Raw genomic sequence first — 26,845 nt, forward strand, 5'->3', positions numbered from 1 at the left:
CATCTGAGTGTCAGTTACAAATTCGATGACAGAGGGTTAGCATGCATTAGACGGGCCGGAGGAACTATGACAAAATAATTCCCTGCCTGAGGTCAGTAAGCCCAAAAATGAGGGCTGGGATGCTGTCTGCCTGCGTGGTCATCCTTGTGTGATTGCTTTGAAGGGCTGGGGTGGGAGAGTTGTACAGGGATTCCCTTACTGAGGGAAATTAGAGAGGCCAGAGTGAGCCAGCCACCGGCTAATGGCTAATCAGCCGGGCTGGAAAAGACGCAGGCTAGCCTCAGCTCAGCCTGTACTCCAGCCCTCTATGGTCACACACACAGAGAAAGGGAGACACACACGGTACTGGTATTCCTTGTATACAGTCTCATTGTTGTTTTATTGTGTTACTATTTACGTTTTTGTTGTTAATTTTGTCAATTTTTAACTCAGCATTTTTGGGAAAGGGCTTGTAAGTAAGCATTTCATGGTCAAGTCTACACCTGTTGTATTCGGCGCATGTGACAAATACCATTTGATTTTTGGATTTGACACACACACACACACACACACACACACACACACACACACACACACACAAGCTTAGGCTGCACAGTCAGCACTAGGTGCCGATACACTTTAAAAACACAAAAGCATGCAAAGACACACTCATATGTATGTATACACACACAGTCAGTCACACACACTGCCCGTAATCCTGACATGGAGGGGGAAGGAGGCTCAGTGTCCACAGAATAAACCTTTTGTTTTATAGGATTAGATCGAGGAAGTCTGCTGTGCCAAGGAAGTATCTCCTTAAGACCGCGAGGGGAAAGAAGAGAGGGAGTGTGTGTGGATGTGTGAGAGTGAGACAGAAGAGAAAGTGGGAGAGAGACAAAGTGAAATGAGAAGAAGAGAATGAGGGAGGTTCAGAGAGTGGCTCGGCGAGGTAAACCATCTGGAAGAGATCACAGGGACTCCAGCATCCACCCATGTGTGCGAGAGAGAGGAAAGAAGATAGGAGAGAAGGAGGGATGGTGTGCGGATGCAGGCTCCCTCGCCCTGCTGTTGGATAGAGGGCTGTGATTATCATTCCAGTAATGTGAGCTCAAGTCCTTGACTAACATGTAACTATGAAATACCACGCAAGCTCAATTAAGTATTGCATCTTCAATTAAACAAAACAAATGGTGTAACTGTGGGCCGGAGGAAATGCAGTCCCCCTTTTCCACCTCTACTCCACACTGACCTCTACTGGCCACTCTCTGAAATGCTCATATAAAAAAACAGCCTATATGACAGTGGTCTCCATTGATTTCCCATGTATGGTCAAAAGAGAATCTAGTGGTTCACTTTCCATGTAGAGGTGGGCTCAGAACACAAAACAGGTGTCTATGAGTGGTGTGGTGCACTTCTCTGCCTGAGAGCTGTTTCCTTTCTTGGGGACTTGGGCACTCAACGTACATGGTTAGCCTGTGCATCACACTAGCCAAACACTTGGGGAGATGTGTTTGTATGTACAAGTGTGTGTGTGTGTGTGTGGTGTGCCGGAGGGAGTCTAGGGAAACCGCAGAAGACAAACAATAGGACCCACAACAAAGCCAGGAGAAGAGGACAGGGCCAGCACAGAGACAGGATGACAAACACACACACCCTGCCCTCGCTCGCTTGCTTAGGCCGGACTTACAGCACTGATATCACTCACGATCCAGGCCTCCCAACAGCACCCAACAACCTGACCCCAGGCCAGCCGTGACATTACCATACACCAGGCAGAGCTATGAGTTAGGGTGCTCCCCTGGAAGTGGCAGGCCATGTTGCAGGTGGCCAGGCAGTGTGTTCCCCACACAGACAGATGGGATCAAGAGATCGGCTCTACATTAGACCCACCGGTCTCTCTCTGTGTGTTCGCATCTTGAGTTACACATATTACACACTTTTGTTGATGAGAAAGGAGAACAAAAAGTGGTATCTGATCTGGCAGACGATCACAGAAGGACTGATCTGAAAACATAGCAGTATCATCTAAGGGTATTCATTCCTTCAACCTACTGCAGGGTAGAAATTAGGGTTATCAAGAGAAAGAGACTCATTTTCTCCCCCTCCTAAATCTCTCTCTCCAGCTCATGACAGATGTGTGCCTCTCGGGCTGTGATGGCCTGATGATGTCAATGCAGCCGTTCCTATACCAAATCATTTCTAGGTATCAATTAAATACCTTATTGTAATAGATTTCCATTAAAATGGGGGAAATAAATGGGTTTTTGGCAAACAATTCTCAAGCAAGAACTTTCCTAGGACTGTCTTGGGAGTAGTCTGAGTGGGGTGGGTAAAACTGAAAACTACTATAGCTGGAGCTAAATGCATATCAGCCAATGAAAAGTGTCAAATTTACTTGCATGTGACATAATGCTAAATTATAGCTGGCCCCATCAGATAACATGGCACACATTATGCTAACCTCATCAGGTGGTACTGATTATATGCTTGCACGAGAGGGATATTTTGATCTGTAATAAAATGTGTGCCAATATTGCACTGATGCATCCTTGACTAGGCTACTTACTACATGAGACAACTTTTTCTCATACATGACAAAATCCCATGTTTTTGTTTATGAGTTTCACACACATCCATGTGCTTTTATTGAAAAATATGAGGTCCTTACAACATGCAAGTTTATCATACATAAAATATATATATATATTTTTTTTTTAAAGAGCCTCATGGATTTGTCAAATAGCAGTCATATAGGATATCATTGTCATCATCGCTTCTTGGTGGCACCAATGCTAAAGCGGTTAACTCACAATTGATAGTGCACTTTAACACCTCGTGGCTTTTTTGTTGAGGAACAGACCTTCACTGCCGCTCCTTGACGCTCAATTATAAACATGTGCGACAAAGTGGATGATTATAATAATGCATAGCCTATAAAACGTTGTAGCCCTACATTTAGGAGTACACATCCATGTATTATAGCCTGTGCATTATGATTATTAGGAAATAGCAGTGCGTTTGTGTGAATATTAAAAGGTGGACTAGGCACTTTACACAGAGAGCAATTTGACCAGTCAATCAAATATACTTTGATGATAGTTGCTTTGATGATCAGAACATGCTGTTGGACATCATGAAAAAGTGTTGGAACACATCCAATTGGTTGATGCACTTGTGCCAGGATATAATCTGTGCCACCTGTTTAAGTTAGCATAGGGCTAACTTGTACCATGTTATCTGATGGGAACAGCTACAATTTAGTGTTCAGTCACATGCAAGTAAATCAACGCTTTTCATTGGATGATATGCATTTTGTGCGGGAGAACCCATTTGACTTTAAATGTTTGCTTATGTTCACAAGTACAGCCCCGCTGTCACTGGCAGAGGTTTGGAACTCATTGTTATTGGTCTATTCACCAATTTACCACATATTGGATGTCCCCATGGAAAGCTGAAACTCCCTGGTATGCAAACCTTCTGATTAGAATGTCATTTGTAGATTGTATTTTCAAAATTAGCAACTAACTGATACAATTATTATTTGAAAAAAATTAATCACACTTTTACAGTGTTAGTTTCATCAGCTGTTGTACGATATGATATAAAACACAGGGAAATTGAATTTTGACAGCACTGCATCATGGACATGAGACGGAGCTTGTCTGCCTCCTTAACTGGCAGTCCAGAAACAGACTGGAAGCCATCAGCCCTCATTAGCCTAAAGAGTGAGATCACGAGGAGAGATGTGTGTTTGTGTACAGCGTTGATAAACAGAGAAGTCTTTGAATGATTTGGACAAGACTGAAAAGACTTGAAGCCATCACCTCCTTTCAGAACATTCTGATCAACATCGCTTCAGTTTGCTTTGATTTCCCGCTCTCCAAGATCCAATGTAAACAATGACACACATCCCGCTCCAAGGTGTCTGAGACAAATAGGTCAAACAGACAGCTCCTCCTATGGACTACGGTACTTCTACCACAGAACTACCACACCATAGTGGTTGTACAGGTAAATTACTGCTAGGTCTAGATGTGGATTTCATCCTTAAATAAAAACTGTACAGTACATATGGTATTTCAAAAAATGTCATTAAATGAACACAAGGGGTTAAGTTTTGTTGAATATCTGCCAAGTTGGTCTCTTTCTGGCCATGCTGTGGTTCAAGATAAAATGTTCTACTTGCACTGCAGTCTGGTAAAACTAATCAAGGGGCCATTTCTCTGCAGTGCATGTGTGTGCGTGAGTGTATGCATGTGTGTCAGTGGGCTATGGACCCTGTGATTTATGAGAGCCAAATACTTATGTAGAGATCATTAGGGGTGTGTGTGTGATATGTGCGAGAGTGTGCCCAGGCGCTCCCGCATAGTCAAACAAACACACACTGGGCAGGAGGATCGCATATGCCACAGTCAAACTGTGATTCCTCATAAGAGTAAATTCACACATAAATGGGAGAAGATCAATCATCATCATCATTATTTTTTGAGAACAGACATAACACAAAAGGAATCCAGGTCTATAGACAGACTTTGTAATGAAGGAACAAATACTAGATCATAATACTGCAGTAAGCGCTACAGAAATGGGCCCCAAGTCTACTTCCTGTGTTATTCAGTTAAGGCCACAATCAGAATTGAACACCTAGTTTCTTAATGCCATTCAGAGTTTGGGGAAAGGCACGTTTCCCTCTAAAGAAAAGCTAAGCTATAGAAATAAAAACATACTGTATTTATGTACGCTGAAGCAAAATATTAAACACAACATGTAACAATTTCAAAGATTTTACTGAGTTCCAGTTCATATAAGAAAATCTGAAATGAAATACATTTCATTAGGCCCTAATCTATGGAAAACTGGAAACCGCATATCCTGAGACCATATTTATTGTAGCTGGGGACTTTAACAAAGCAAATCTGAGGAAAACGCTATTGAAGTTTTACCAACACATGCTACTCACACACAAAAAAATTCTCGACCATTGCTACTCTCCCTTCCGGGCTGGCTACAAGGGCTTCACCCGCCCTCCCTTCGACAAATCAGATCACGCCTCCATTCTGCTCCTCCCTTCCTATAGGCTGAAACTCAAAACAGGAAATACCCGTGATAAGGACTGTTCAACCCTGATCTGACCAATCGGAATCAATGCTTCAAGATTGCATGATCAAAACAGACTGGGATATGTTCCAAGTTGCCTCTAGAAATAGCCGCTTCCGAGGACTGTGAGCTCTCGTTCTCCGTGGCCGACATGAGACAAGACATTTAAGCGTGTTAAACCTCAAGGCTGCCAGCCCAGACGGCATCCCTAGCCATGTCTTCAGAGCATGCGCAGACCAGCTGGCTGGAGTGTTAACAGACATTCAATCTCTCCCAATCCCAGTTTGCTGTCCCCACTTGCTTCAAGATGTCCACCATCGTTCCTGAACACAAGAAAGCGACGGTAACTGAACTAAATGACTATCGTCCCGTAGCACTCAAACATGTCATCATGAAGTGCTTTGAGAGGCTAGCTAAGGATCGTATCACCCCCACCTTACCCAATATCCTAGACTCACTGCAATTTGCATACCGCCCCAATAGATCCATGGATGACACAATCACCATCGCACTGCACACTGCCCCATCCCATTTGATCAAGAGAAATACCTACACTACATGACCAGAAGTATGTGGACACCTGCTCGTCAAACATCTCATTCCAAAATCATCATCAATAATATGGAGATGGAGTTGGTCCCCTCCCTTTGCTGCTATAACAGCCACCTCTCTTTTGGGAAGGCTTTCCACAAGATGCTGGAACATTGCTGCCACAAAAGCATTAGTGAGGTCGGGCACTGATGTTGGGCGAATAGACCTGACTCGCAGTCAGCATTCCAATTCATCCCAAAGGTGTTCGATGGGGTTGAGGTCAGGGCTCTGTGCAGGCCAGTGAAGTTCTTCCACACCGATCTTGACAAGCCATTTCTGTATGGACCTTGCTTTGTGCATGGGGGCATTGTCATGCTTAAACAGGAAAGGGCCTTCCCCAAACTGTTGCCACAAAGTTGGAAGCACAGAATATTCTAGAATGTCATTGTATGCTGTAGCGTTAATATTTCCCTTCACTGGAACTATGTGGCCTAGCTCGAACAATGAAAAACAGCACCAGACTATTATTCCTACTCAACCAAACCTTACAGTTGACACTATGCATTCGGGCAGGTAACGTTCTCCTGGCATCCGCCAAACCCAGATTTGTCCGTCAGACTGCCAGATGGTGAAGTGTGATTCATCACTCCAGAGAACCCGTTTCCACTGCTCCAGAGTCCAATGGCGGCAAGCTTTACACCACTCCAGCAGTCGCTTGGCATTGGCATGGTGATCTTAGGCTTCTGTGCGACTGCTCGTCCATGGAAATTAAGTTCCCGACAAACAGTTCTTGTGCTGATGTTGCTTCGGTAGTGAGTGTTGCAACCGAGAACAGATCATTTTTTTAGTGCTTAAGCACTCGGCGGCACCATTCTGCGAGCTTGTGCTTGTGTGGCCTGCCACTTCGCGGCTGAGCCGTTTCCACTTACAGTTGCCTGGGGCAGCTCTAGCAGGGCAGAAATTTGACGAACTGACTAGTTGGAAAAGGTGGCATCCTATGACGGTGCCACGTTGAAAGTCACTGAGCGCTTCAATAAGGCCATTCTATTGCCAATGTTAGTCTTTGGAGATCGCATGGCTGTGTGCTCAATTTCATACACTTGTCAGCAACGGGTGTGGCTGAAATAGCCAAATCCACTCATTTAAAAAGGGCCCACATACTTTTGAATATATAGTGTAGGTAAGAATGTTGTTCATTGACTACAGCTCAGCCTTCAACACAATAGTACCCTCCAAATTCATCATTAAGCTTGGGGCCCTGGGCCGGAACCCCGCCCTGTGCAACTAGGTCTGGACTTCCTGATGGGCCGACCAAAGGTGGTGAAGGTAGGCAACAAAAACTCCACTACGCTGATCCTCAACACAAAGGCCCCACAAGAGTTAGTGCTCAGCCCCCTCCTGTACTCCCTGTTCAACAATGACTGCATGGCCACACACGTCTTCAACTCAATCATCAAGTTTGCAGATGACACAACAGCGGTAGGCCTGATTACCAACAATGACGAGACAGCCTACAGGGAGGGGGTGAGGACCCTGGAAGAGTGGTGCCAGGAAAATAACCTCTTCCTCAACAAAATGAAAGAGCCAATCATGGACTTCAGGAGACAACAGAGGAAGCACGCCCCATCCACATCAAAAAGCTTCAAGTTCCTCGGCGTACACGTCACCGAATCTGAAATGGTCCACCAAAGACAGTGTGGTGAAGGCGCAATAGCGCCTCTTCATGCTCAGGAGGTTGAAGAAATTAGTCTTGGCCCCACAAGCTTTTACAGATGGACCATTGAGAGCATATTGTCGGGCTGTATCACTGCCTGGTACAGTAACTGCACCATACGCAACCGCAAGGCACTCCAGAGGGTGGTGTGGTCTGCTCAGCTCATCACCTGGGGCACATTGTCTGCCCTCCAGGACATCTACAGCACCCGGTGTCACAGGAAAGCCAAAAAGATCATCAAGGACCTCAGCCACCAAGCCACGGCCTGTTAACCCCGTTACCATCCACAAGGCGAGATCAGAACAGGTGCATCAAAGCTGGGACCGAGCCACTGAAAAACAGCTTCTATCTCGGCGATCGGACTGTTAAATAGTCACCACAAGCCAGCCTCCGCCCAGTACCCTGCCCTGAACTTTAGTCACTGCCGCTAGCTGGCTACCACCGGATTACTTAACCCTGCACCTTAGAGGCTGCTGACTATGTACATAGACATGGAACACTGGTCACTTTAATAAGGTTTACATACTTTTTTACCCACTTCATATGTATATGCTGTATTCTAGTCAGTCACAAAAAGTGTACCTATACTATTGTATCCTACATATTCTTGAGATGAACTACATATTCTATCCATCTACTGTCAATATACAGTACCAGTCAACAGTTTGGACACCCACTCATTCAAGGGTTTTCTTTATTTTTACTATTTTCTACATTGTAGCATAATAGTGAAGACATCAAAACTATGAAATAACACATATGGAATCATGTAGTAACCAAAAAGTGTTAAAATATATTTTATGAGATTCTTCAAATAGCCACCCTTTGCCTTGATGACAGCTTTTCACACTAAATAGGGATATAGACACACACATAAAGCATTCATAAAATATACAGACCCCTTGACTTCTCTCACGTTGCAGCCTTATTCTAAAATGTCATCAATCTAAACACAATACCCCATAATGGCAAAGTTTAGACATTTTTGCACATTTAAAAACAAAACTACCTTATTTACATAAGTATTCAGACTCTTTGCTATGAGACTTGAAATTGAGCTCAGATGCATCCTGTTTCCATTGATCATCCTTGAGATGTTTCTACAACTTCATTGGGAGTCCACCTGTGGTAAATTCAATTGATTGGACAGGATTTGGAAAGGCACACACCTGTCTATATAACATCCCACAGTTGACAGTGCATGTCAGAGCAAACATCAAGATGTGAGGTCCAAGTAACTGTCCGTAGAGCGTCGAGACAGGATTGTGTCAAGGCACAGATCTGGGGAACTTGACCAAAAAAAAAATGTCTGCATCATTTTAGGTCCCCAAGAACACAGTGGCCTCCATTATTCTTAAATGGAAGAAGCTTGGAACCACCAACGTCTTTCTAGAGCTGGCCGCCCGGCTAAACTGAGCAATCGAGGGAGAAGGGCCTTGGTAAGAGAAGTGACCAATAACCCGATGGTCACTCTGACAGAGCTCCAGAGTTCCTCAGTGGAGATGGGAGAACCTTCCAGAAGGACAACCATCTCTGCAACACTCCACCAAATCAGGCCTTTTATTGTAGAGTGGCCAGACAGAAACCACTCCTCCATAAGAAGCACATGACAGCCCGCTTGGAGTTTGCCAAAAGGTATCTAAAGGACTCTCAGACCATGAGAAACTAGATTATCTGATTAACACTCCCCATCCAACGTGACAGGGCTTGAGAGGATCTGCAGAGAAGAATGGGAGAAACTCCCAAAATACAGGTGTGCCAAGCTTTAAGCGTCATACCCAAGAAGACTTGAGGATGTATTACTGTGTGTGTGTGTACACACACACACACACACACACACACACACACACACACGGCTTGTCCTAATATTCCTATACTGAACAAAAATAAAAACGCAACTATTTCAACAATTTAACTGAGTTAGAGTTCATATAAAGGAAAAAAGTCAACTGAAATAAATTCATTAGGCCATAATCTTTAGATTTCACATGACTGGGCAGGGGCGCAGCCATGGGTGGGCCTGGTAGTGCATAGGCCCACCGACTGGGGAGCCAAGCCAAGCAAATCAGAAGGAGCTTTTCCCCCACAAAAGGGCTTTATTACAGACAGAAATACTCCTGTGTCATCAGCTGTCCAGGCGGCTGGTTTCACACGATCCCGCAGGTGAAGAAGCTGGATGTGGTCACACGTGGTCTATGGTTGTGAAGCCGGTTTGACGTACAGCCAAATTCTCTAAAATGACATTGAGGCGGCATATGGTAGAGAAATTAACATAAAATTCTCTGGCAACAGTTCTGGTGGACATTCCTGCAGTCAGCATGGCAATTGCAAGCTCCATCAACATCTGTGGCATCGTGTTGTGTGACAAAACTACACATTTTAGAGTGGCCTTTTATTGTCCCAAGCACAAGGTGCAGCTGTGTAATGATCATGCCGTTTAATCAGCTTCTTGATATGCCACACCTGTCAAGTGAATGGATTATCTTGGCAAAGGAGAAATGCTCACTATCAGGGATGCAAACAAATTTGTGCACAACATTTGAGAGAAATAAGCTTTTTGTGCAGATGTAACATTTTTGGGATCTTTTATTTCAGCTCATGAAACATGGAACCAAAACTTTACACGTTGCGTTAATATTTTTGTTCAGTGTAATAACGGCTGGAATGTAGCGAGCAGAAAAAAATTGACTTATCTGAATGAGGTTTTACAGTTTTGACAGGGCCAAACCACACAATCACAAACATGATTGACGATGAATGTAAAAATAGCAACTAAAACTTACAGGAGCAGCAGGTGACAACTGACTGAGTAAGCTGTGTGCAGGTGTTTGTAGGCTACATGTAGAGGTCTTGGTGTCTAGTTGAAATCTCTGGTCAGGGAGTTAGATTAGTGTAAAGGAAAAGCCAGTCAGCACTGGGTTCAGGGGGCGAGGGGAGGGGCTGTAAAAGGCTGGATTTGAGCCTGCTGGATCGAGAGAGTGCCTTTGGAAACCCTTAAAGGAAATAAACAAAATGAAAGAGAAATGGAAGTTGAGACGTGAACTCCCTGTGTTCTGGCATTTCTCTGTATGATGGATGAGTTGGGGGTTCATATAATAGATAGATGGGGAAGACGGCTGTTCAACTATATAATAATATTCAACAATACATCTTTGTAATACCAGAATTATGTATTTCACATCAGGGCCTTCTGGGAAAAGCCCTCTGATTGCAACAGATTTTCTATTAAAACACTGGGGCCACAGAACCAGCAATAATGTAGTTTAAATCCTCAATATTCCCAAAAAAGAAAGTGACCCGAAGGTTAAAGTTCAAATACACAAATGAAACAATGTGCTAATTTCTACTGTGCGTGCATGCGTCTGAACAAGCTGGTGTTTTGTGTGTGTCTGGTGTAGGGCCTGAGGAGAAGTCTGTACTGCTGCTTCAAACATGTGTAACAGTTCTTTATCTGCCTAATGTGCTGCACAAACAGCAACTGGAATGCAGCCCTCCACACACTGTTTATTTCAGAGCCCAAACGTTCAAAGAAACCAAAATATCAAACCCTTAATTTAATAATTACAAATAATTCAGTGCCAGGAGACACAAGGAAGTAAACATTCTCAGACTTCCCTGACCTCCCACGTCCAGCGAGAACACCACACACAAATACACCTCTGGTCTGCTAGTCTACAAACACAGCAATTAAACATTACTTCTACAAATCACACAGTGGGGAAGAAGTCTGTGTTCCTTCCAATCAAAACAATATACAAGGACTTGAAATGAAACAAACGGTGTGTTTCATCAGAGGGCCTGACACCAGTTACCTCTCTTATCTGTTAAGATCCCCCAGGCAAAAGGTCTGGGGGGGAGGAGAAGGGCGTAGAAGGCCACACTAGAACATCAAGACAACTTTGTTGAAACGTCTCCAGAGACAGAGGTAAAACGATTCAGACAGGTGATTCAGACAAGGCTCATCACTGTCTGTCTGACTGACTCATAGTAGAGAGACAGTGACGACACGGCTCTCTCACTATCGAATGACGGAATTCACTTGTTGACGAACATCCACAACACTGGTTTGAATCCAAGGTTTCAGTCCTGTACAGATCATCATACACCATCAGGGTCACGACCGAACCTTTGTGTTTCCTTCCATGTGAGTGGAAATAGCTTACAACAGCGAAACACTACTCTGTCTGTTGTCCACAAGACAAGAACACACAAGGCCTCCCGGGTGGCGCAGTGGATAAGGGCGCTGTACTGCAGCGCCAGCTGTGCCATCAGAGACTCTGGGTTCGCGCCCAGGCTCTGTCGTGGGGCGACGCACAATTGGCCTAGCGTCGTCCGGGTTAGGGAGGGCTTGGTCGGTAGGGATGTCCTTGTCTCATCGCGCACCAGCGACTCCTGCAGTGCGGCTGGTTGGGTTGTGTATCGGAGGACGCATGACTTTCAACCTTCGTCTCTCCCGAGCCCGTACGGGAGTTGTAGCGATGAGACAAGATAGTAGCTACTACAACAATTGGATACCATGAAATTGGGGACAAAAGGGGGTAAAAAAAAAATAATTTTAAACACACGAAAAAAGAACACACAACAAAACGCCAAATTCTACAAAAACCCCCATTTGGGTTTCTAGCCAGTCAAAGAAATCAGTATCTGGAAGCACTTTTTCATGCAACAAAAAAAACAAGCAGCATCCTAGGATTGAAGGAGAACGTAGTCGACCCAGACAGACCACAGTACCAGCACTGCCCTGAGACGGGAGAGGGAGGAGGAGAGAGGAAGGCAATCAGACACCTACTTTGCCCCTACGGTCAGGGTCCAGGGCCAACGTAATCACCTCAGATTCTGGACAACATACTGTACAAACACAAACATGGGAGTAAGCCACCTCGAACCCCTGGTCAAATAGGCCATGTGTGATCACATCACCACAAATAACACACGCTGACTGTCTGCTAGCATGAACAGATTTCTTCCCAACAAAACAAAATAGTGTGGATGGGGTGAGGTGGATAGTCTGACTGACACCAGCTCTCGAAAGCTTTTCCTTGCTGTGTGGTCATGTGGGTCGAGGTGGAGGCTATGAAGTGGAGCGGTGGGGGGGAGAAAACAATTATAGAATTGGAGTTGTTCAAAAGCTCAGTTCCAGCCTTGGATACATGTTATGACAAGGCAATTATTACATTTGTAATTGCATCTGTTAAAAGCAGAAAGGTCTGTTCTGGTGTCGGGGAGTGAATGAGGAATGAATGGCAGCTGGCCTTTGGTTTTTGGAGCCATTTGAAAGGATCTGATCAGTAATCCTAGAGAATGAATCCAGCCAATCCCGTAGATGTTTCAGTTCAGAGACCCCGGAGCAGATTGCTATGTTGTCTGGAGCCAGACAGACGACCACTAATGTTCTCTCAAGGTCAAAGCCATTGCAAGGAGGCACCAAAATGTTTCAGAGGATGCTGGTGTGCAGAGCGGACTGTGACTCTGCTGCGGAGACCAGATAATGTTAGGAGATGTGTACGCTAGGCGTTGAGCAGAGTGGGGTGGCCACTGCTATAAAGCGTCAGCTCTCAAGGGAAAAGTAGGTATGTGGGCATCATCAAACAGCATATACAAACACTAATTATCGATAAGCCTAATGGTTACTACAGTAGGCCAATAAGCGTCACCCTAAATTCCATGACTGTCACAGCCCTAACGCTGAAGGCGTGAGAATTGGAACAGGTTCTCTTGTGCAACATAGCCTGCCTGTTCGTACATGTCTGTGTGTGAGTCAGTGGCTTTATCCAATACCACAGTCTATTGGCCTCTACTCTGCCAGAACGGCCTGCGTTGGCCCAGCGCTTTACACAAGTTAACAAAGCACAGGAAATCAGCAGAGTAGAGACAATGAAATTAAGATGACTAGCACACAGACAAGTCACTGTGGCCCTGTTTGTGTGTTGTGTGTGTGTGTGTGTGTGAGGAATATGCTGTGCTCTTTCACCAGCTCAGCTTTACCTTGTTCCGTGTTTCAAGCAGTAAATCAGTGGGGACTACAACAGCTCCTGCTCTGTCCTTTCACTCAGGTAGTGGGTGCAGCAAGCAGGATTCACGCCCATGATTCAGACTCCCACGACAGGGAGAGTGACATCATCCGAGGGTAAACACACTCTCTGCCGTTAGGTAGGGAGAGGTGGAGGAAACAAAGAAGGAAACAAAACTCCACCTGGTCGTCTCTTTACACGGACCTCACCTGGGTTACTTCGTCAGAGGAGACTTTCTCAAACAACACACCTGCTGGGTCCTAGAAGGAATATACTTGTACTATTGAACTGAACTTTGATAAGATAGAGGGAAGCACGGGATCAAATTGGCAAGGTCTACAGGACATGATAGGTACCCTTTACTGAGAAGGATTCTAGGACTCGGGTAAGAGACAGTTATTTTTAGTGCTACATTTGATATTACTGCATTGTTGGGTTTGGAGCTTTCAAGAAAGGCATTTCACTGTACTTGTGCACGTGACATTAACACTTGAAACGGAGTGTTTGGGCTGTTAAATCTGGGATTTGGAGAACTTGGGGGGTGAAGTCGCTCCAGTTCTCTCTCAGGGATGTTCACTGTGCTTCTCCCACTACAGTTGAACAAGCCCAATCATGTCGGGAGAAACAGTGTCAGTCTCTAGGTACCAGCCCCAGCCTGGCTTCCTGATAGAGACAGACACGTGGGTGTGGGATACAGACACCCTGTGTACACAGCAGTACAGAAAATAACAGATATCACACTACATTCTGTTATTACAAACTGTATCCATCAACTTACTCAAAATATTGGTTATAAAAACACGCATATGCCAACTCTTAAATCATAACCAACACCTGCTCTTGAGAATATATTTTAGACATCTCCCTCAAAAAGGTGCTCAGCTAGAGGAGGAAGATTATTTAGTAACTGTAAATTGTCTTGGCAAAGCGGTTTTTACTAGGCTTATTTCATTTGGACTTGGAAGAGAAGTGTTTCCTTAATGTGATCCTCACCGCTGCAATTCTAACACTCCTCCTTCGTCCAACTGACATGTTTGGAAAGGAATGCTGGTGCGTCCACACTCTCCCCATCTCCCGCTGCTACTAAAGTACCGATAAAACCTTTACGGGCCAACAAAACCCGTTTGCCGTAGTGCCTTACAAATCTACAAAGTGAGTGTTTCAAGTCACGAACGCAAATCTAATATGGGCAAAGCTGTTAGGAGCCTGTAAAATCACAAAGACCACTGAGATCGTCCATTTGACCTGCCAGAGATGAACTGCATTCTGTGTTACTCAATAAAATGATTACAACTCACAAAACACTAAATTACTGGAACCATACTCAACTAGATTAGAATAAGGTGCATTTTATTTTGCGCTTTTGGCCTAGCTCTTATACAAACTATAATGGATTTAAACTATCTTTTCAGAGCCACACGTTCTCAGTTTGTACAGTTGTTTTGCGTAATATATTGTATGCCTTTGCTTTTTAAAATGGTGGTAGCTGTTAAAGGCCCATTGTTTACAGATAACAGATTGATAATGTACAGATGAACTTCTAAAATTACCATTGTACAAAGTGCGCTGTCTGAGAAAACAAGACAGTTTGACGCCATTTATAGCAGGTGAAAGGCATATTCCAGTTCAATTCTACATAACTCACAGTCATAACAATGGCAGGTATTGCCACACATCTCTCTAATCAAGAGTTGTAGAATTTGATCTTATCTGGATCCAGCATAACAGGAAAGGCTGACTGTCTGTGACCAGTAAACCAGATTAACAGATCTAAAGGTAAGGAGAAATAAATAAAGACGAATACACATACTGTGTCTCTGAGCTTTGTCTCTCAGCACGTAACAAATTACACCCCATTCATAAAATAACTACTGTTTAAGAAGTGAAAGCAAAGCTTGGAGTTGCCTGACAAAAAGACAGGAAAGGGGGCCAGAGGATATGGTGACATGGCTTATATAGATAGAGGATGCTGTGTCTGCTTAGAATGTGCATATTTGGAGCATGGTTGCTGGAAGTCAGAATCAGGCTTAGCCATTCCTTTGGTGCATTCAGCAGACCAGACCTGCATTTATGGGAATAAACTGGATTTGAAAAGTAAACATTTAAAAATCAAAACCCTTCTAAGTATGTATTGGACCCTCTCCCAGGAGACAAATGACGCCGAATCATATTAACATAAAACTAAGCAGAGCTGCTGCCTTGTCACATTAAACTTGACATAATCCAAGGGTTACATCTGGTGTTGGAAAGCAGAGGGAAACAAATAATGCCCATCCAGTAGGCTGCAGCATGATGAAAGTAAGCCTGGATAATCATATCAGAGATGTATGATGTGTTGTTGATGGGAAACCACATGATCTGACATGAACCTAACCACGAAGTGAATAGATTTTAATATTTCTTCTATATTTTTCTTTTTTATTGTAAACTGCCTTTAAGCTTCGCCTCAGAAGTGAACCAGAGGACACCTCAACAGGACCTGGTAAGATGCCACTGACGACGTCTCTGTACCGTAAGCCAGCCTCGGCCCGCTGGTCCAGAAGGACACAGAAGCGCAGGGAGGTGCTCTCTGTCAACATGATCAGCCTCCCATTGGCCGACTTCCGCCATGTTTCCCACATCGGGAACAACGACCACAGCGACAGCTTCGGGGACCTGTCCTTTCTGAAGGGGGGCAACAGCCTGGTGCTGCAAAGCTCTCAGAGTGAGCAGAACCTCTTGCTGGCCTGCTACCCTCCACCCAAACCCTTACGCCTTAACCTGGACGAGGCCACGGAGAGCCCCGAGTGGACCAGGGCCCACATGAGCCACAGTGCCTCAGAGAGGAGGAAGAAGTGCAGCTCCTTGCCCCTGCTGGACAGCGAGGAGGGTGAGGGGAATGGGGAGATGGAGGGCAGGGTTAGCCCCAGCCACAGGGTCATGGTCAGCAGCCCCAGTCCTGCCCGTGGCAGCCTAAGTTCTGACCGGGATGGAGACTCCACTCAGACCTGCTCTGAGGACACGCAGCAGCTGGATGAGTTGGACAATAGCTTCTCCTTCAGCCTGGACCTGGGCCCCTCCATCCTGGATGACGTGCTGCAGGTCATGGACAGGCTCCACTATTAGAGGAACAGCCAGACAGAGACCTTACTAACGTCATCATGACTGGCATTAGAACACTCCAAACTGCCATAACACGATGAACGGCTGACATAAAATAGAGTACGGTTACATGCACACAATAATATGATTATTGGGAATAGTCAGATTAATATAGTAGTTCAAATAAACAGTTACATGCTTTGCAAGAAGAACAATTTCCCTAATAATCCTGTTGACATAGACCCATCTGAAATCAGGCTATTTGATGGGCCTTTAATAAACGCAGAAAATCACCAATCAAAATAAACGTTCTACCACTGTGACCATGTTATATTTGTGAAGCATATTAGATTCTGAGTATACACGTGAAAACTCTTTCTAATATGAATGCTTTCAGTTTTTCCGAAGTCACTTCACTCAAAAGAAGGAAGCTTGCACTGCTCGTGCTGGCACAGATCAAATACACCGTTAGACCTCTGATTAAGGCATTGCATGGCCTAATATTTTGAAAGATTGCTCAGAAAACAAGGTGTTTTAATCGTCGTACGTTTACTTCAATTATGACCGTACACCGATTAAGATAGTCATGTAAACACCTTACACTGCTTAATCTGCCTACTGCCAATTAGTTTAATATTGAATTATTAGTGCATGTAAACATACTCCAGTGTCAGAGCATTGCAAACACCATGGGGATATAACCTACAAAATGATCTCTTCCATTTCATACAAGGTCATCGACAAGAATACGAGTACACATGGACTTCCACTTTAACTTACTCCTTCTCTCATTTTACTTAGACAAATGTTTGCTATCTATAGTAGATTATTATGACAGAACGCTTCTCATGATGGAGTTGTACGCTAATTTGAACATTTCTTGACTGTATCTGTTGTTTCTATGATACAGTAATAGAATCAGAATGAGTGTCGATTGTCTATTGATGTTTAAGGGTTAACTTTGGAATTCTCCTCTCTCCTTTCAACCAGTCTATGGGGCAAAGTTCATGTTCTTCTAGCATTACCTGTTGCAGCGTTAAATAAAATGTTACATAGTCTAGTTAATAATTTAACACCTTATTTATCTTAAAGGCCCAGTGCATTCAAAAACCAAATTTCCTTGTGTTTTATATATATTTTCACACTATGAGGTTGGAATAATACCTGTGAAATGCCCTTTTGGTGTAAGAGCCGTTTAAAAAGAGTGCCTGAAATTTTAGCCTGTTTTGGTTGGATGGAGTTTGGGCCTGCCTGGGGACATCACCAAGTGGTAAATTCGTTAATAGACCAATAAGAAAGAGTTCCAAACCTTTCTGCCAATAACAGCTAGTTTTCCCCTTCCCACTCAGACCACTCCCAGACAGTTCAAGCAAAATTATTGCTTGAGAAATTGCTCTTTGCTAAGAAGCTATTTTTGTTTCTTTTTGACCATTTTAATTTAAAACAAATAGCAGTAAGGTACTTAATTGTTACCAATAAATTATTTGATATTGAGATAAAAACAGCTGCATTGGACCTTTAATCTGTTAAAAAAAGTAAAGTAGGCATCTTCAGATGACTGCTTTTTGTCCTTTCTCAGTTTAAAACCCAGTTCCTTTCTACAAATCTCTTGATGAGACTAATGTTAGACTTCAGAGTGTAATGTTAAATAAATAAATAAGAATGAAGGCTTAGTTTTCAAGGTCCTGAAGCTGTGACGTATTGGCATCCTTGCCATTATGTTGTGTGGGGAGGGCAATCTCTCCTCCGCACGCATCTTAGAGGCCCCACTCGAAGGTGCACGAAGGTACCCCCGTCTCTCTTTCCCAACAACACAGTGAAAACAAACACTTAGCTCTGCTTCTAATAAAGCCGGCGGTTGGCGGGCTGCAACCTCAGCCAGGCCGCAGGTCCGAGCCCCAAAACCCCAGCACTGTTTTCTTAGCTGTAAATCGGAGTCCCTCGCTCTGATGAGTGGCACGAGAGGGGAAAGTGGCGAGGGGTAATGTGATACTTCCACATGTGCTGCTAGGACCAAGGAGGCTGGGGACCAGAGCCATCCATTACCAGCAAGGCTCCTGATGAGAGTTTAAACTATACCTGCTGAACCAACAGGGCTTGACGCACCCCTCACCACCCCCAGTCCTGGACCCACTCACCCACCTGCCAGGGGAGCTGGGAGAGAGCCACATCCAGCACCACAGCAGGGGGTTGTCAGGAAAGGAAAGCAGTGGGGCAAAGCCAAAAGCAGTCACATTCCAGGGGTCCCTGAGGCGCTACAGAGAACTTCACTAGCCATGAGTGTCCTGCTGCTGGCAGGCAGTTAAACAGTGTTTGCACGTTAACAATCCACTGATTTTTGTGGGTACATCTGTACTTTATATCCGTTCCATGCATCTTTCAGGAAAACCAATTGTTATGGCTTTCAGTGTATTGTGTTTTATGAGAATAATAACACATTGGGTAAGACTGGTAGACCAGTGTGTACTGTAACTTTTTTTAACTGTGTGGAAGACCAGTGGTTTGGAATTGCTCGGATCAACATTTTAGATGGCTTGTATAATACTGTTTAGACACTGATGGACTGACAGAGATGTTTAGTTTTCTAACAGTGATGAGCTGCCATAGAGGCCATATTAAAGCCTTGTCTGTCACACTTTACACTTACTGTTTGAAGAGGAATTACACCTTACATTACACGAGACAACTAGAGGTAGCTAGTTCATGTCAAACACAAATTAGACAGACATTCCAAGCCAACTGAACCATCCATTCATTCAGACAGCTGTAACTTTCAAAGTAAACCCATCATATAAAACGGGAACTTGAGGAAAGCACTGATTTGCTATGATGAACAGCGTGGATCACACCTACATCAACAGAGAGGTTACTGAATGGCTTAAGGTGTGGCTTGACGAAGTCAACCTTTATTCTGCTTATCCTGCATCAACAGAAAACATTCATTATGAATGGATTGCTTTAACTGTGACTGTTTACCTGGGCCTCATTCGGCTAAATGTCACATCTTGGCTTTCTAGGTTAAGGACTTTGATATAATTTGCTCAGGAGAAGAATGAGCAAACCTGGTGCCTAGATCTACATGGCCGCTTACCCAGACTCTCCGCCATGGCATAACATGCCTCTGGGACAGTGGGCCTACTGTCTTCTTCCTCCTCCATCATACCATAGTAATCAGACACAAACAGAAATCCCACACAGACACACGCCACACAGACTGTCTAAAGACCGTATGACAACCCCATCGTCTGCAATGGGCTTCTCCGCACGAGGAGTCACAAAGGTATTCTCAACAAAACGCCCAAACTCACACGGCTGATGTGAGAAGAGTCTGTAATTGGAAGACACATTACGTTGGCGCTGTGCATCACTGACCAAACAGTTTAAACTGAGGTACCCCATCCCATCTGGAACCACGTTTCCTCCCAAATTCCAAACTTGCCATCATACAGAATACAACGAAAGCCTGCCATCTTCCAGAAGACGGTGGATTTTATTTCTTTTTATGCTGCACATTTTTTGAGGGGGAAATATTGTTTTTGCCAACTGATACATTCCTACTCCTGTTTAAATTGCATCTGGCAGTGCAACCTAATGCTACTGAAAATATGCAACATGCTTCACTGGGGTACGCAGCGTGGAGGACCGTTTCTGAAACTGCATAGTGTCAGGACACACAACAGAGCTACCGAGTCACACATTTCTCCCCCATTTAAAAGATCAATTAGGTCCAAGGCAGCACAATACCACTGCTTCACATGATATCCATGATACACTTGGGCATCGTAAGACCTTGGGAAGAAGACAAAACTATCAAAGATCTCAAAAGTTCAACATCCAGTGATTAAAACAAGCAAGCGATTTAATCAAGTTCACATGCAATGTGCTACAGTACGTAATGTGCAACTTTAGTCCAGAGGAAAAGCACTGAGTCAGCAACGTCGAAACATGCCCCTCTCCCATGTCTCTTTGCTCTTTTTAACTGTCCCATGAAGGAAAATGCAGGCAGGGGTTTACAGTGCTCCCAGATCTCATTGAGATCGTTCTCTCGCCACCTCCTTCTCTACTCCCTGTCCAAGCTAAAGCTCAGTTAAATGAATTCATGCTGATAACAGCTGGCAACAGATGTAAATTAACCAATCTGTTACACTAGTCCTTTTGATCTCTAAACGGCCTCTTCCAGGAAGTCAGAACACTAGAAGTTGTTATCTCCGTCCGGAAAGAGCCCAGCACTACAGCCAGCTGCAGCAAGACTACACTCAGCATACCAGGGCCCAGACAGATGCAGGGCTATTTTAGGTGAACCTGCACTTTATTCAGCAGAAGGAAGCTAGCCATTCTGATATGATGGAAAAACCATCCCAGAAAAGATGACACGCTAGATCTGGTTCATGTCGTGACAGGCTCCAAGTCAAAGATTCCTCGAAAATTAAATAAACAGAGTTGTATCAAGCACTGGAGATGATGCTTTATCAGAATAAACACTAAAAATACAATACTAAACTGTTGTTCTAAATTGGGGACACAATGACTTCAAAAACACATGACGATGCTACAAGTCCTTCTGATAGGGAATAGGATACAGATGGTTGAATGTGGACAGCAAACTCCAGAGATTCTTGGAGGTAAGGACTGAACTATGAATCATATTGACACTGTGTGAATCCCTGTAGTCTGACGGCAGATGTGAGGAGTTCTGGAGGACAGCTCTAACACTTAATTTAACTCTGTGTACTTTCCATTGTCATGTAAACCACCATTAACACACATCCCACAGTTGACCCTGCCATTACATCCATGTAGCTACAGTATAGTTAATTCTTTGTTTCGATCTACGTAATCCACATAGCTGTGTACATCACACTGCCATTCAGTAAAACTTCACATCAAAACGCCAGAAGCCGAGAGAAGACATCTGACATTTTTAAAAAACAGCACTATACCACAGAATGATTTACTGTACATATATTTCATAAACCTACTCATTTCATAACCTCTCACTATGAGAATGTATTATCCTGAGTGGCGCAGCGGTCTAAGTGCTAGAGGCATCACTACGCTTCCCGGGTTTGATCCCGGGCTGTATCACAACCGGAAGTGATCGGGAGTCCCATAGGGCGGCGCACAATTGGCCCAGCATCATCCGTGCTAGGGTAGGGTTTGGCCGGGGGGGCTTTACAAGTAGGCCGTCATTGTAAATAAGAATTTGTTCTTAACAGACTTGCCTAGTTAAATAACAGGTTAAATAAATAAATAAATACAAATGTAATTATGGCACAGTGCAGTGATACAAAACATAGCACACCCAGCAGGTGAAACTAAATCCTATCCCAATACAAGGGATATGAACTAGTCAGGAGAATGGGGAGCAATCTCTGCACCATGGCCTGGCAGGAACAGGGCCTCTGTTCCTTACCGTGCTTGATCATTTATGTTAAGAACAACATACTGAATGGACCACCGGCCCTACAGTATTGTCTCTGACCATGCAGCACACCCATGTCTTACAGAGAGCCTGTATCCTTCACAGGCTTAGAGAATCACTCAGCACAGCAGTACAACAGGGCTCATCACTTCAGGCAGTCTGTAAAACTTTGCTACGGTCCAGTGTGTGATACTAGGGGCCCCCAGGGGCCTCTGGGGACTTGTGGGGCCCAGGTGCAGCAGCAGGTCCCACACCAGTGTAACAGCAGGTCCCAAACCAGTGTAAGCAGATTCTCTTATTAAACGGAGTGGAGCAGAGTGTGAAATCATGCGTGATTGTCCCTGTGCTCCCTGCTCTGCTGGGGCTGAACTGCTAAGGTTAAAAAGCAGGTATCAGCACAGCTGCTCCTCTGTGATCGCAACTATCACCGTGAAGGAGAGGGAACAAGGAAAGGAGAAAGAGGGAAAAGAAGAGGGCAAGTGAGGGGGGATTGATAGGAAGAGAGGGGAGAAAAAGGGAGACAGAGAAAGAGAGGATGAGACAAAGAGAGGAGGCAGAGGAAGAGCGAGAGATGTAGTGTTCTGGAACACAGACAGACTCCTCAGGACCTCCATGGTTCTCCCAAGTGACCAGGGCCAGATGGGACAACATTACTAATATTCACTGGATCTCATTATGTCATGTTGGCCTCTTTAGTGAGGAGCGTTCTCATTGAGGGCTAATGGGGAAATTACACTACCATAATCATGTTTTCCTTCTCTGCCCTGAAAAGCTCTGTGAGAGATGAAGCTATCTGCGTCGGATATGCGTAAGGCGAAACCGGTTACCATAATAACATACTACTCTGACAAATCCAAGTGCGCGGGTCAGGCTGTGAACCCTGCGCGCCGTGCTAACCCTGACGAGGGGCCTGAGTCACTGAGCTGTGGTGGGTTGAGAGGTGAAACACAGTTTATCAGCAGCTCTAGGGAGGTATAGTCTACTGGTCCCAAACCATGCAGACCCAAACACAAATACAGCACAGCTTAAAGGAAATGTATGGAAAATGTGGGGTTTTTGGTAACATACGACTTACATTATCGTTGATGTGAGAGAAGGAGAATTAGGACTAAGCACATTGGAGAGAGGTTTCCCTGCTCGTGGTGAAGGTTGCCCCTGGTTACATACCTGTATAGGTGGGAAGTACTGTCCAGTTGTTTGCTGAACCTGCGACACCACTGGGGTGATGACTTCAGGTCGTCCCTCAAGCCACGAGATCTTCAGTGGGTTTGCTGTAAGGCCACTCTCGTTCTTATATGCCAGTTCCTGGAGAGCAACAACGGAGTAACGTTAGACCCAGTGTGACATGACCTGCCCCAGCACGTAGCATCAACCTCTCTACTCCTTTCAGTTCCATCAAGTTTGTGTGGGGGTTTGTATTTGAAACACACATGTGAACTTTGGATACCCCAACCAGGGCAGGGACCCTGAGATCTCCAGACAGAGAGACGGAGACCACAGGCCCCCGAGTCTGGCTCCCCAGGGGACAGCAGATATGTTCTGTTGAGGGGAACCACACGGCACACCAGAGCCCACAACAAAACAGCACGCGACAACAAAGGGGCAGAGGACTCAGACGGTCTGAACAATGAAACGGCTCAGCCGTCCTGTTCTCCTGGTTCCCATCAGAACACTCCTCTGTTCCGGCAACAAAGAGACTCTTCAAAATGTCATCATGTGGGGCCTTGGGCTGGGAAGTTGGTGAGACGCATAGTGCTCAGTGCAAACCAAATAGTAAAAAAATAAGCTGGTGGGTATTGATTGATTTCAGTGAGTTTTCAATATAAGATGAAATTAAATGTGTGTATCATTTCTGAACCAAATACTTACAGCTGCTTTGACAGTTTCAAATTCTACCACAGCACTTCCTCGCTTCTTACTTGATATGAGAACATTTAAAACGTCGCCATACTGAAAGAAACAGAGACAGAGAGTTGGTACACAATGTTCTGAAAGTAGATCACATAAAATTTGAATAATAAAAAAAAATAAAAAATCAGCAATAAAAACAATTGATGACTGGACGGGACTGTAAAACCTTAAATTCTAGTGTATCGTATCAGAACGCCACATCCAATGGCAATATTAGATTATGCATTTTTAATTGCTGAGTTTAAGTTACAAATTAACTATCAAATCAAAAAAGTTATTTGTCACATGCGCTGAATACAACAGGTGTAGGTAGACCTTACCGTGAAATGCTTACTGACAAGCCCTTAACCAAGTGCAGTTAAGAAAATAGAGATAAGAAGATATTTACTAAATAAACTAAAGTAACAATAAAATAACAATAATGAGGCTATATACAGGGGGTAACGGTACCGGGTCAATGTGCGGGGGTACAGGTTAGTCGAGGTAATTTGTACATGTAGGTCGGGGTAAAGTGACTGACTATGCATAAATAAAACAGCAAGAAGCAGCAGTGGAAAAACAAAGGGGGGGACATACTGTGATTTGGCCCTTGAGAGAGAGTGGATGGGACACATTTTGTTCGAGAGAATGAAAAACATCACATTATCCCGGAATGTGACTCTAAAATTACATGAACCCTACCCTAATGTATCGGTTTTATTATTCATTTACAGAAAGACATTCACCTCAATAACATTTTGAATACAATCAACTGGGACACTTCATCATCAACTGCTACTTTTACTTCTTCAGTTAGCCTGCTCTATATATGTGGTGAGAGAACTCAATAAAACATCATGTTCTGGTATGAGCTGAAATTAGCTGTGGCCTTTGTCCAGCTGCCTGCCAGAACAAGTCAGAGACAGGAGAGTACAGGGTAGGAGGAGTCCAGCCTGGGTCAACCACTGACACACACACACACACAGAGGAGCTGGAGAGTGGAGACAGGACTTGGACTGGGTCTCTGACTGCAGTAAAAGCTGATCCTTCTCAGCTGCACTGATAATTACAGAGAGGCTCTTGGCTGATGGAGGCTGGGCTCCTCTGGGTAAAGGCATGCAGCAGAGAGAAGGCCCGATGACTGATACAGTATGTCACCTGAAATACAGGGCTTCTCTCACTAAGCCCACTTTTAAAGAGCAGAGTCCCAGCAAGGAAGCCTCTAAGAATCCCATTCCCAGGAATCTCTGGGAAAGGGACAGGCCTGGAATGCTAATGGACACTGAGGACACTCCACAGCATGCCAAGTGACAAACAGTCTCTGTAGACCCCTATTTCATAACTCGAAATGTGTTTTCCTCCAGAGCAGACGTACGGTTGTGTGAGTCCAAAACACACACACAGACCCCATTCCCACACATGGGCGGCTACTCCTACTCAAGCATTACCTGCCACTCATGAGAGCAGCTCGCCATTTCAAATAGCATCAAGTTGTTTTTTAAATTTCACTCCCTTTATTTAAGAAAAAAGCAAAATTTGGTTTCCCACAATCCTTTGACCCAGCCTCCCACGCCTGACTGATTGCGTGCGGAGGAGAAATTGAAAGTTCAACCTTTTTTCAATCTTTTGACGTCAGTGACACTTTCCCTATCCTCATTCCTGCCCAACCTAAGCCCCACCAAAATGCTCCTTAGCTGGGTGCAGTTCGAGGTGGTACACGGTTGCATGAGAAAAGCACATTTCCTAGCGACTCCCCTGGCACTGCTAAACCTCCCCGGTAACAGGGGCACTAACAATGGCGTGCACCACTTTAAGAGGGCACTGCATTGCCCCCAGCACTTTCACTGCTACTAAACTTAAATGGGGCTTGTATAAAGTGGAAAATAAAACATCTATAACACTGATGTCATGCAGAGCTCAAACGTGAGCTGGGCACCAGGCAGGTCTCATTACAGGAGAGTTGGGGTGAGATACAGGTCTGTGATACAGCAGGGGACAAGCCTTCAGATAAATATTATAATTATATAACCAGTGTCTCTTCTGCTACATTACACATTCAAATAGGAACATCTGACATGAGACATACGGTATGAGTCATAGCTCCTTCCAAACGATGCAGGTGTGAGAAACTGTTGCGCTTCGTAATAACTGTGTGCCAACTTAAAGCCGGTGGCCTTTGGAATCTCAGCCATGCGGTAGTATCTGGTGATTCACGTTCAGGGCACCCACCTTTGATAGAAGGCTAAAAATGAAGTCTTGAGAGTAGCCCCCGTTGGTGTCATCCTCTTTACTACACTTCCACTTTAACTGAAGAGAAAAATAAAAAAAAGAGTTAGGAGAGAAAAACAGAGAGACAAATAACCCATCTTTGGTTATAGAAGTAACTTACTTAATCCTCTTGGGTCCTGGAGGAACATAGGGCCTGAACTAAAGTGTTTCAACCCTGCCAGTCTTGGGTTATGGATCACCGGATAGAATTCATGAATGTCATAAAACTTGTTGAACCCATGTGAACATATCAGCACTGAAGTTTATTTCTTTATTTCTTCACTATCAAAAACTGTCTAACCAGCGGATATTGGAGTAATGGGATAATGGAGTTCCAGCCTAGCTGAGAGAAGAGTGTGGCAAGAACACACTGGCACTGTCACGTTCTAATGACATGCGTAGATTTAAGCAGGAAATAGCCTCTGCACCAGGCCAAGGAGCAGAGTGGTGCTCCAGGGGGACATTGTTCAGGTCTTGGAGCATACCCACCACCACCTGGGAGACCTGCAGTCAATTTCCATTCAGCTTTACGTGCATTCGAGAGGGCTGAAATTAACACGGGGCTGACTGGGCCCTGGACCGGAGACAGCACATTGACTCACCTGCTGCTAGCCACAACGCAACACACATCACCAGGCCTTTTAATGAGCACCTAATGCAAAACAGATGGATCCAGAGAAGTATATATGTGTGGCATGTATCTAACGTGAGGGTCACTCATTCACTCAGAAATATGTGAGATTTATTCTGAGAACCCCTTGTTAGCTCTGGACATTATTAGCAAATACAATGTAATGAAGCCATGATCTCTATAATGTTTGATTTTATTTGGATTTAGTCCCCATTTGGAGT

General features: G+C 44.4%; 2 protein-coding genes across 2 annotated transcripts in view; one reads left to right on the top strand and one right to left on the bottom strand.

The window, feature by feature from the left end:
* Window positions 1-26,845, bottom strand: part of LOC135525919 (dnaJ homolog subfamily C member 17-like) — a 44,652-nt gene that overhangs the window by 1,244 nt on the left and 16,563 nt on the right. The window contains exons 8-10 of the mRNA XM_064953892.1: window positions 25,955-26,032; window positions 23,705-23,785; window positions 23,003-23,140 (exon numbers count right to left, since the gene is read on the bottom strand). Coding sequence (XP_064809964.1) covers window positions 23,003-23,140; window positions 23,705-23,785; window positions 25,955-26,032 — 297 coding nt within the window. The remainder of the gene's footprint in view (window positions 1-23,002; window positions 23,141-23,704; window positions 23,786-25,954; window positions 26,033-26,845) is intronic.
* LOC135525920 (cdc42 effector protein 3) lies at window positions 13,154-19,053 on the top strand. Its single transcript, XM_064953893.1, has 2 exons — window positions 13,154-13,717; window positions 15,772-19,053. Exon 2 carries the CDS (start codon window positions 15,820-15,822, stop codon window positions 16,435-16,437), a length of 618 nt encoding a protein of 205 aa, XP_064809965.1. The 5' UTR covers window positions 13,154-13,717; window positions 15,772-15,819; the 3' UTR covers window positions 16,438-19,053.

Source organism: Oncorhynchus masou, chromosome 32, assembly GCF_036934945.1.
Source record: "Oncorhynchus masou masou isolate Uvic2021 chromosome 32, UVic_Omas_1.1, whole genome shotgun sequence".
Lineage (NCBI taxonomy): Eukaryota > Metazoa > Chordata > Actinopteri > Salmoniformes > Salmonidae > Oncorhynchus > Oncorhynchus masou.